A 12,728-nucleotide genomic window follows, 5' to 3' on the forward strand; every position below is an offset into this window, starting at 1 on the left:
GAGGAGTGGCTGGTGGGTTTGAACCACCAGCCTTCTGGTTAGCAGTCAAGTGCTTTAGCCACTATGCTACCAGAACTCCTATATTCATTATCTTAGTGCAGTCCTAATTCCAAATTAATAAGCCCCGGGGTAATGATTAAGTGCTTGCTGCACTTAAGGTTGGTGATTTGAACCCACAGGCCAATTCACAGGAAAAAAGACCTAGCAATGGATTCTGTATGAATTACAGCCTAGCAAACCCTATGTGGCAGTTCTACTCTGTCCTACAGGGTTGCTGTGGGTCAGAATCAACTCAACGGCACATAACAACAGCAAATTCCACATTGCCTTTCTTAAACTGAGGTATTTTGTCTTTTCTGGAATTTGAACTTGGGACTGAAAGAAAGGTGGTCATCCTGGTTCCTGATTATTTTGCAATCAGGAAAATAGTGGCCAGAATGGATGTTGAGGAAAATTTAGTATAGATAAGATAACTGCGGCTTACTTTTGTGATAGAGAGACAGTTCCAAGAGACAATGAGACATTGAAAACTAGACAAACTCTTCTTCCTTTGTTCCTTCAAGACACCTTACTTACCCCTCCATACACAAACACATACACCATGAGATTTCATTTTCTTCAGGAATGAAAAAACAGGAAAATAGAAAATAATCCTCTCAAAGAAAAAAGATGGTATAACATTAACAATGGTAATATGTAGAAATCAATGTTATTAGTTTACGAAGTATTTTCATATATATTCTTTCATTTACTTATTAACAGAACCGTTTAAGTACATATTTCTCCAACTTCATTCAACATATACTTATTGAGGGCTTACAATGTATCACTTTGAAGACATATTCTTGAGACAGAATGCTGACATACTGGACATGAGGTAAAGGAAAAGTAGTAATTAAGAATGGCTCCTGTAGCCTGGTGTTTAGTGTTAATGGTAATGCAGTATTGTGGACACATTGGTTGGTATTAGCATCTGTCATCTATCTCTTACGTGCACAATTTGGTGTCCTCCCATTTCCTAATGTTATCATGGTGGTCAGAGATCCTTCCGTAAATCCCTCCTTAACCACATCAGTGTGTGGGCCCCAACTAGCCCAAAATTAATCCCTTCCCTACTCTCTCCATCCCGGTAACCTACTAAGTGAGTTCCCTTTCCCAAGCAAACCCTTCTTTGTCTTTTTATAGTAATGGGCTCATACAGTACTAGTCCTTCTGCGATTGACTTATTTCACTCAGCATAATGTCCTCCAAGTTCATCCACGTTGTGAGATGATTTGCGTATCCCTCATTGTTCTTTAATGTAGCATAGTATTCCGTTGTGTGCATGTACCATAATTTGGTTATACACTCATCTGTTGATGGGAATTTAGATTGTTTCCATCTCTTTGCTATAGTGAATTGTGCTGCGATGAACATAGGTGTTACATATGTCTGTTCGTGCGCTCTCTCTCTCACTTCTTTAGGATATATTCCTAGTAATGGAATTGCTGGGTCAAATGGTACTTCTTTTTTCAGTTTTTTAAGGAAACATCATACCGTTTGCCACAATGGTTGTACCATTTTACAATCCCATCAGCAGTGCACAAGAGTTCCAATCTCTCCGCAACCTCGCCAGCATTTGTTATTTTCTGACCTGTTGAACTCTGCTATTATTGCTGGGTGAGATGTTTTGATTTGCATCTCTCTAATGATTAATGATCATGAGCAATTTCTCATGTATTTGCTAGCTGCTTGTATATCTTCTTTGGTGACATGTCTGTTCAAGTCTTTGTGGCCCATTTGTGAATTGGGTTATTTGTCTTTTTGGTGTTGAGATGTTCAAGTTTTCTATAGATTTTGGAGATAAGTCTTTTATCAGATATGTCATAGGCAAATATTTTCTCCCAATCTGTAGGTTCTCTTTTTACCCTTTTGATAAAGTCTTTTGATGTGCATAAGAATTCAATTTTTAAAAGGTCCCAGTCATCTAGCTTCTCTTCTACCTCCTGCACATTCTGGGTTATGCTTGATAGTCTATTTATGCCATAAATTAGGACTCCCAGATTTGTCCCTATTTTATCTTTGATGAATGTTATAGTTTTGGGTTTTACATTTAAGTCTTTAATCCAGCTTGAGTTTGTTTTTGTGTATGGGGTGAGCATTATCATTAACACCAAACACCAGGCTACAGATAAAAACATAAACACCTGAGAGGATCAGATGGGGGTCAATGAACAAAAGTATACTCTAGACCAAGGATAGATTCAGCTAACGCTAATCTTGCACAGACACCAGTGATACAAAATACATGCAATTCTTACAGAAACAATAGAAGACAGACACAGAGTAAACCCTCACAGACACACAGACACTATGGGAAAGAGATTCAATTGATCTACCATCTCAGGACCATAGTACTGGGGGGCACCAGACTCAATTGGCACAACAAAATACATAAAAGCCTTGTTCCGCATCCTACATTGATGAATAGCGACTGGGGTCTTAAAAGCTTTCAAGCGGCCATCTAAGATGCAGCTAATGGGCATTTGGAAGCAATCAGCCATAGGACACGATGGCCCTTGAGACCAGAAGAACTAGATGGTGCCTGGCTACCAATGCCAACCATTCAGGAAAGGATCAAATCTGCAGATCCTGGATACAGTGGGAAGAAAAACGTGGAAAAAAATCCAAAAACTCAATAATGACCAGAATTTCTGGTCAGATGAAATCTGGTGAGACTCCCAATACTATGGCCCTGGAATACATTCTGTGCCTGGAATAAAACACCCCCCAGGGGTTGGCTCTCAGCCTAATAGTTAACAAGATGTACACGCAGACCACTCAACTCAGGATGGCACACCTACATACTCCATAGTAATACATCCCTTAGAGCAATAGATCACGGGGCACCAGAGGACCAACATTCACACTGAAGAAATGCAGGAAAACAGGAGTGCATAAATATGAGGGGCACAGAGGGAGGGTTACAGGATAAGGAGGGAAGGAGATTGGGTTAGGGCTGGACATGGTAAATGGGGAGTGAAACTAAATATACACATAACGTTGAATGTAAAACAAGCTCTTAAAATAAAAACAAAATAAAAAAAGTAACATGAAAAAAAAAAAAGCATGACTCCTGGGTTACTGGCTTGAGTAATTTGGAGATGGACAAATGACAGTATCACTAACTGAAATGAAGATTGGGGGGAGATATAGTGGGGATCGCTATGAGTCAGAATTGACTCAATGGCAGTAAGTTTGGTTTTATAGGTACAAGAGATGGTGGATGGAGAAAGAAAGGGAGAAGAAAGCACAAGTTCAGATGTGGATATGTTGAATTTTACTGGCCTAAGAAGCATCAAAATGATGATCAGTAGACCTCTTGATATATACAAGTTTGAGGATTAGAGAAGTCTGAGCAAGGGCTATAAATTAGGGCTCATCTGCATATAAATGACACTGAAAGCCATAGGAATGGATAAGATACCCTATGTAAATAATGGAGACCAAAAAGAAGGAGGCCTGTAGCTAAGTCCTAGATAACTCCAACATTTAGAAGTTAGGAAAAGAAAGGAAGGTAAGAAAAAAAGACTATGAATAAAAGTAGTCTTTGAGAAAGAAGGCAAGTCAAGGAAGAGTAGTATCATAGAAAAATTTTTCATTTGCTTATTAACACCATTATTTAAGTAAGTATTCCTCTTAATGACAGATTAAAAAGAAAATGTGTGATCAGTGCTGTTGAATGCTGCTAAGAAATACTATTATCCTCATTTTATAGATTTAGGAAATAAAGCTCAGAGAAATTGTAATTTCCAAAGATCACAACAACTAGTAAGTACTAGAGCAGTAGCAATCACCCTCCCCATCTCAGGAATCAACTTCTCCAGACAAGGTGTTGAACTCATTCTCACTCAGTGTTTTCTCTCCACCCTTTTTCAAGTCTTTTCATTGCCAGGCTCTTGTGGAAGAGCCAACCAGTTACTTGCTGTTATTGTTATGTGACATCGAGTCATCTAAGACGCACGGCGACCTTATGTACAACAGAACAAAACACTGCCCAGTCTTGTGCCAGCCTCATGATCCCTAATATACCTGAGCCCATCACTGCAGCCACCACGTCAGTCCAGCTTGTTGAGGGCCTTCCCCTCTTTCATTGACCCTCCACTTTACAAAGCATGATATCCTTCTGCAGAGAATGGTCCCTTCTGACAACATGACCAAAGTAGGTGAGAGGAAGTCTCGCCATTCTCGCTTCCAAGGACCATTCCAGCTGCACTTCTTCCAGGACAGATTTGTTAGTTCTTTTAGCAGTTGACAGTACTTTCAGAATTCTTCACCAACACCATAATTCAAAAGCATCAACTCTTCTTTGGTCTTCCTTGGTCACTGTCCAGCTCTCACATGCCTGAGGCCATTGAAAATACCATGGCTTGGGTTAGGTGCACCTTAGTCTTCAAGGAGATATCTTTGCTCTTCAGCACCTGAAAGAGGTCTTCTGCAGCAGATTTGCCCAATGCAGTACCTCTTTTGATGTCTTGACTGCTGCTTCCACTGGTGCTGATTGTAGAACCAAGTAATATGACGTCTTTGACAACTTCAATCTTTTTTCCACTTATTGTAATGCTGCTTATAGGTCCAGTTGTGAGGATTTTTTTGCTTTCTTTATATTAAGGTGTAATTCATACTGCAGACTGTAGTCTTGAATATTCATCAGTAAGTGCACCAAGTCATTCTTACTTTCAGCAAGCAAAGTTGTGTTATCTGCATATCTCAGGTTGTTAATGAACCTTCCTCCAATCTTGATACCACATTCTTCTTCATACAGTCCAGCTTCTCGGATTATTTGCTTAGCATACAAATTGAATAAGTAGGGTGAAACAACCCTGACGCATTCCCTTCCTGATTTTAAACCATGCATAGTCCCTGGTTCTGTTCAAACGACAGATTCCTGATCTATGTACAGGTTACTCATGAGTATAATTAATGTTCTGCAATTCCCATTCTTCTCAATGTTATCCAAAATTTGTTATGATCCACACAATTGAATGCCTTTGCATAGTCAATGAAACACAAGCAAACATCTTTCTGGCATTCTTTGCTTGAGCCAAGATCCATCTGACATCCACTATGATATCCCTTGCTCCACAACCCCTCCTGAATCCAGCTTGTATTTCTGGAAGTTCTCTATCAATATACTGCTGCAACCATTTTTCAATTATCTTCAGTAAGATTTTACTTGCATGTGATATTAATGATATTGTTCAGTAATTTCCACATTCTGTGGGATCACCTTTCTTTGGAATGGGTACAAATATGGATCTCTTCCAGTCAGTTGGCCAGGTAGCTGTCTTCCAAATCTCTTGGCATAGCCAAGTGAGTGCCTCCAGTGGGGCATCCATTTGTTGAAACATCTCAATGGGTATTCCGTCAATTCCTGGAGCCTTGTTCTTCGCCAATTCCCTTAGTGCAGCTGCGACTTCTTCCTTCAGTACCACTGGTTCTTGATCATATGTCACCTCCTGAAATGGATGAATATTGACCAATTCTTTTTGGCACAGGGACTTTGTGTAATTGCTTCCATCTTCTTTTGATGTTTCCTTGCATCATTCAGTATTTTGCCCATAGACTCTTTCAGTATTGCAACTCGAGGCTTAAGCTTTTTCCTCAGTTCTTTTAGCTTGAGAAATGCTGTGTGTGTTCTTCCCTTTTGGTCTTTGCACATTTCATTATAATAATTGACTTTGTCTGCTTGAGCTGCTCTTTGAAATCTTCTGTTCAGCTCTTTTGTCCTGTCGATTCTTCCATCTGCTTTAGCTACTCTCCATTCAAGGGCAAGTTTCAGAGTCTCTTCTGACATCCATTTTGGTATTTTCTTCCTTTTCTGTCTTTTTAATGACCTTCTGCTTTCTTCATAGATAGTGTTCTTGATGTCATCCCACAGCTCCTCTGGTTTCCTGTCATTGGTGCTCAATGCATCAAATCTATTATTTAGACTTGACTGCTAACCAGAAGGCTGGCAGTTCAAGCCCACCAGCCACTCCTCGGAAGGAAGATGGGGCAATCTACTTCCGTAGTGATACTGCCTCAGAAACCCAAGGAGGGGTCACTATGAGTCAGGTCCGACTCGATGGTACATAACAACAACAACAACAAATGCAGGAGGGATATAATCAAGGTCATATTTTGGTTCTCATGGACTTCTTTTAAATGTCTTCAGCTGCAACTTAAACTTGCATATGAGCAGTTGATGGTCTGTTCCACAGTCAGCTCCAGGCCTTGTTTTGGCTGAAGATATTGAGCTTCTCCATTGCCTCTTGCTACAGATCTAGTCAATCTGACTCCTCTGTACTCTGGTGAAGTCTACGTGTATAGCTGCTGTTTGTGTTTTTGAAAAAGGTATTTGCAATGAATAAGTCGTTGGTCTTGCAAAATTCTATCATGTGATCTCCAGCATCATTTCTATCACCAAGGCTGTATTTTCCAACTGCCGGTGATTCTTCTTTGTTTCCAACTTTTGCATTTCAATCACCAGTGATAATTAACACATATTGATTGCAGTTACTTGAGGAGGACTTCTGCATCCCACAGACATCTGGGAGGTTGATGCTGGTGGTTCTTGAGCAAACAGATTTACCTGTTCATTTCTGCCTCAAATATACTTTCTACTTCAGAGCATATATCTACCTTCATGAGCCAATTTTTTTTTACCAACAATATAATTACAAATGAGGTAGAATGTTGAAATGCTGCACTAGATACCAAACAACAACAACAAAAGAAACAAACCTATTGCCATGAGTCAGTTCTAATTAATAGAGACCCTGACAGAGCAGAACTGCCCCATACAGTTTCCAAGGGTGTAAATCTTTATAGAAGCAGACTGTCAACATCTTTCTCTCATGGAGTGGCTGGTAGGTTCAAACTGTTTACCTCTTGGTTAGCACCATTGTTAAAATGACAATTTCACTTTTAGAACTTTAAGGAAATTATCAGATAAGTTTGTAAAGATATATATTTTTTCAAAGTTGGTTTGAGGATTACTATCGTGAATATCACATAGAGGACTTGTTAAAATGCAGATTCTTGGGGCATATGCATCTGGGAGTTCCTAGGTAGTGTAAATGGTTAACATGCTTGGCTTCTAACTGAAAGGTCTGAGTCCACCCACACATGCCGGGGAGCCAGGATCATAATGCATATTTCTAACTCAAATCCTTTGCTTCAGTTTGTTGAACTTTTTGAGTATATAAATACTGAAATGTACATATAATAAGAATATAGCTTAAAGAATTCTCACTTACTGAACACACTATGTAACCAGCACTTAACATGATTAGAGCATTAGCACACCTTCAGAAACCACAGTTATGCTCTCAGTCAATGGTAACTCTCTATCAAAGGTAACTCTTATGCTGACTTTTATCAGCATAATATCGCTTGTTTGTTAATTCCTATAGATGCAATCATACAGTATTACCCTTTTGGGTCTGGCTTCTTTCATTTAACATTATTTTTGTGAGATTAATTCATATTGTTGTATGTAGTTGTAGGTCATTCAGTTTCATTGCTATATAGTAAGAGTTGACAAACTGGTCCATGGGCTAATAACCTATTTTTGTAAATAATGTTTTACTGGAACACAGCCACATCTATTTATTTACATAGTGTCTATGGCTGCTTTCTGCTCTGCATTTTTGAAGACAGAGTTGCATAGTTACAAGAAGACTGTATGTCCTATACGCCTAAAATACTTACTATCTTACCCTTTAAGAAAAAATTTGCCAACTTCAATAGAATTGCACTGGACCAATCAAAATACTACAATTTATTCATTCACTGAACTGCTGATGAACACTGGGTTGGTTTTCAGTTTGGGGCTGATATGATGGTAGTACTTGAACATTCTAAAATACATCTTTTGGTGAACATCACTGTATATATATATATATCTAAGGAAGGAAATGCTAGATCATAGGATATGTTAAGCTTTAGATACTGTTATCTTTCCAATGTAGTTGTACAAATTTATTTGTATCATTAATGAATAAGAGTACTGGTTGTTACACATCTTATCAATATTTGGTATTTTATTTTCTATTTCAGTACTTTTGATAGGTGTATAGTAGTATCTCATTATATAGTAGTATTTCAATGTAGATTAATTTGCATTTCCTTGATATCTAATGCAGTCGAACGCCATTTCTTATGTTCTTAAAGTTTGGATATCCTCTATTTTGAAGTGTCTGTTCAATCTTTTGCCCATTTTTCTAATAAGTTGTATTTTTCTTATAGACATACAAGTTTCTTTACATATAATATATAATAATAGTTATTTGTCAGATATATGTATTGCAAATTTTTCTTATTCTGTAGATTGCTCTTCACTCTCTTAATGATGTCCTTTGAACAAAAGAGTTCTTAATTTTTATATAGTCAAATTTATCATGTTTTTATAGTTAGTACTTTTTGTGTCATATCTAAGATATCTACCTATTCCAAGTCATGAAGACCTATGTTTTCCTCTAAAAGTTTCATTTTTTCCTTTCACATTTAAATCAGCTATCTATTTGGATGTAAGTTTGTATACAGAATGAGATGCAGTCAAGACAAATTTTTTCAATAATAGACATTGAATGACCAGGTCATTCAATTGACCTAGTACCAATTATTGAAAAGATCATCCTTTCTCTACGGTGGCACTGCCACCTTTGTCATAAATCAATAGGTAGACAGATTCTTTTCTCAACTCTAATTTATTCCGTTGGTCAGTATACCTATTCTTACGCTGTGGTAGTTAAGGTTGTGTGTCAACCTGGCTAGGCTGTGTCTTTGAGTAGCTTAGCAGCTGGATGTAGTTATTCCCCATGTTGAGATTATAATCACCTCCAGATGAAATCTGCTGTGAGCAGCTAAGTGGTTGCCTTTGGAGTGTGGCCTGCTTCCAGTATATATAAGGAGAAGCTTTGAGGAAGGTTTCTAGCTTTTTGGCACATCTGGATCCTGCATTTGGCCTGCCATGTTGCCTACTTATCTTGAGACTATTCTTGGACTTGAACTAGTGGCTTGCCATTTTGTCTGCTAATCTTGGGTCTGTGCCAATTTTCCTGCTGACCTTGGGTTCATCAGCCTTAGCAGCCAGCAGCTGTCTGAGTTAGGAGATGCCTCTAGGTCCAGTGGGCCTGGAATAAGACACAGAGCTGAAGCCCAAGGTCAAGGGGCCTTTACCCAGTCCCTAGAGCCAGCACTCTGAATTCGGACCTCTAGCCTCCTAAACTGTAAAAGAATAAATTCATGTTTGTTAAGCCACCCATTTGTTGTATGTCTATTATAGCAGCTATGTTATGTTGTTACGTACCGACGAGTCGGACCCAACGCATAGTGACCCCTCCTTGGGTTCTGAGGAAGTATCACTATGGAAGTAGATTGTCCCATCTTCCTTCCGAGGAGTGGCTGCTGGGTTTGAACCACCAGCCTTCTGGTTAGCAGTCAAGTGCCTTGGGCACTATGCTACCAGAGCTCCCATAGCAGCTATAGAGGATTAAATATATGTCTGCATTACGCATCTTAATATCTATTGTTTTATAACAGGTCATGATATCTAGTAAAGTAAGTTGTCTACATCTGTTTTTCTTCTTTGTTTGCCTTGGCTATTGTTGGTCTTCTGAGTTTTCATGTGCATTTTAGAATCAGCTTGTTTTAGAAAACAAACAAAACAAAAACAAAACCCTGCTGGGATTAGGATTCCACTGAATCTAAACATTAATTAAATTGGGAAGAACTAACATCTTATTAATTTTTTGAAAATGAGGTATCACTCCATTAATTGATGTATTTCCTTAATTTCCTCTTAATAAAGATTTTTAGTTTTCACATAGTGGTCTTGAACATTTTTTGTTAACTGCGTTGCTAGGTATTTGAGGTTTCTGATGCTGTTTTAAGTGGTATTTCAAAAATTATACCACCTTGAAACCCAAGGCAGGGTCGCTATGAGTCGAGGCCGACTCGACAACACATAACAACAACAACATATTTGTAGGTATGTAGTAATACAATTAGGAGCTCTGGTAGCTTAGTGCCTAAGGCACTTGACTGCTAACCAGAAGGCTGGCGGCTCAAACCCACAAGCCACTCCTCGGAAGGAAGATGGGGCAATCTACTTCCGTAGTGATACTGCCTCAGAAACCCACGGAGGGGTCGCTATGAGTCAGGTCCGACTTGATGGCACATAACAACAACAACAGTAATACAACTGATTTTATTTTATTAAGTCTAATTTATACCATAAAATTCACTCTTCCAAAGTGTACAGTTCAGTGGAAGTTTTTTTTTTGTATATTCACAAGGTTGTACAACCATCAAAAACCAGACAGACAGACAAAAAACAAACCTAGGTCTGACTCATGGCAACTCCATGTATTCCAGAACATTGTCAACACCCCAAAAAGAAACCCCATACATATTAGCAGTCACTCCTCAAGTGCCTTCAGCCCTTGACAACTACTAATCTATTTCCTTTCTTTGAGGATTTGCCTATCCTAGACATTTTTGTTGGAAATTATCTGTGAGATCTATGTGTATAGTAAGGTTTGGAAAATGATTTTGAATCATGCAATACATGGAATCATACAATATCTGGACTTTTGTGACTGGCTTCTATCACTTGGCACAATGTTTTCAAAGTTCACCCATGTTGTATCATATGTTGTTGTTGTTGTTAGGTGCCATAGAGTTGATTCTGACTCAGCAACCTCAGGTACAGCAGAATGAAACAGTGCCCGGTCCTCTGCCATCCTCACAGTCATATTGTTATGCTTGAGCCCACTGTTGCAGCCACTGAGTCAATCCATTTCTTTGAGGGTCTTCTTCTTTTTTGCTGACCTTCTACCTTACCTTGAATGATGTCCTTGTCCAGGGACTGGTCCCTCCTGACAACATGACCAAAGTATGAGAAACAAAGTCTCACTGCCCTCACTTCTAAGGAACATTTCAGCTGTATTTCTTCAAGACAAGTCTTAGTCTTGTCTTGAAGCTCCACTGAAACCTGTCTGCCATGGGTGACCCTGTTGGCATTTAAAATGCCAGCAGCACAGCTTCCAGCATCACAGCAACACATAGTATAAAAAACTGACAGACAAGTAGTGGGTGATAGCATATATCAGTACTTTATTCTTTTTTATGGCTGAATATATTATTTGGATATACCACATTTTGTTTATCCCTACATCAGTAGATGGACATTGGGCTGTTTCTTCTTTTTGGCTATTATGACAATGCTGCTATAAACATTCATGTACAAGTCTTTTTATGAACATGTGTTTTCAGTTCTATTGGGTATATACCTAGGAGATGGACTGTTGGGTCATAAGGCAATGTTGAACTTTTTAAGGAACCACCAAAGTGTTTTCCAAAGCAGACACCATTTTACGTTCTTACTAACAATGTATGAGGGTTATATTTCTCCACATCCTCAAGACACTAATTATTGTCTGCCTTTTTGATTAAAGCTATCCTAGTGGTGCAACAAGGAGCTCTGGTGGTGTAGTGCCTGTGACATTTGTCTGCTAACCAGAAGGTTGGCGGTTCAAACCCACCAGCCACTCTGCAGAAGGAAGATTGGGCAATCTACTTCTGTAAAGATTTACCACCTTGGTAACCCAAAAGGGGGTCACTATGAGTCAGAATCAACTCGGTGGCAGTGAGTTTTTTTTTTTTTTTGAGTGTGTGCAACATTTGGCTGCTAACCCAAAGGTCAGTGGTTCAAACTCACCAGCGGCTCTATGGGAGAAAGATGAGGCAATTCACTTCCATAAAGATTTACAGTCTTGGCAACCCAATGTGGTTGCTATGAGCTGAAATTGACTCGATGGCAGTGGGTTTGATTTTTTTTGTTGTTGTTTTTAGTGGGTGCGAAGTGATATATCATGGTGATTTTCATTTGCATTTCCCTATGGGAGCTCTGGTGGCACAGTGCCTAAGGCATTTGACTGTTAAGCAGAAGGCTGGCGGTTCAAACTCACCAGCCACTCCTCAGAAGGAAGGCTGGGCAATCTACTTCTGTAGTGATACAACCTTGGAAATCCAAGGAGGGGTCACTGTTATTTGGATCCACCTTGACAGCAGTGAGTTTGGTTTTGGTTTATTTACTAATGATGATAGGCATCTTTTCATGTGCTTAAGTACTTCTGTCTACTCTTGAGTATGTCTGAAAATTCTCATAGTAAATGTTTTTTAGTAAATTTTTTTAAGAAATTCTTTGTCACACTGGTATGCCCTATCAAATCCATAGTCTCTTGTACATCACTTGCTCTCCCCATGACAGTGGTCATAAGATTGAAAAAGGTATGGCAAAGGGAAAATATTTATCAAAAGACTAGTCAAATAATTTGTGCTCCAAATGTTATCTCAATCTGACAAATATTAACTCTAAAAAGAATTCCTAATATATGTTATTAATGCAATTGTTATGGAACCTAAATGTCTAATTCCAGAGCATCAACAATCTGAGTGAAGCAGTGCTATAACATTGGTACTTCTTCTAGCTATATCTTTGCTTTAATGCAAAAATAGGAATTAACATAGCTATTTACCTTTATTGGGTCCTGCTACGGATCCATCTGAATGTTTAGAATGGGAAATCTCCGTTTCTGATTTTCTTTGCATAATTACTTGATTTTCAAACCTCTTGGGTCCTAAGTAAAAGACTGTAAATTTTTGCTGAATATCAAGTCCTACTACGAAAAAAAAAAAAA

At 38.7% G+C, this 12,728-nt stretch overlaps 1 protein-coding gene across 1 annotated transcript in view; it reads right to left on the reverse strand.

The window, feature by feature from the left end:
• The window catches only part of HFM1 (helicase for meiosis 1), a 116,901-nt gene that overhangs the window by 37,592 nt on the left and 66,581 nt on the right, over positions 1-12,728 (reverse strand). The window contains exon 29 of the mRNA XM_007936041.2: positions 12,567-12,710. Coding sequence (XP_007934232.1) covers positions 12,567-12,710 — 144 coding nt within the window. The remainder of the gene's footprint in view (positions 1-12,566; positions 12,711-12,728) is intronic.

This window comes from Orycteropus afer, unplaced genomic scaffold (assembly GCF_000298275.1).
Source record: "Orycteropus afer afer isolate SDZICR_OR568_19922 unplaced genomic scaffold, OryAfe1.0 scaffold00033, whole genome shotgun sequence".
In the NCBI taxonomy this organism is placed as follows: Eukaryota; Metazoa; Chordata; class Mammalia; order Tubulidentata; family Orycteropodidae; genus Orycteropus; species Orycteropus afer.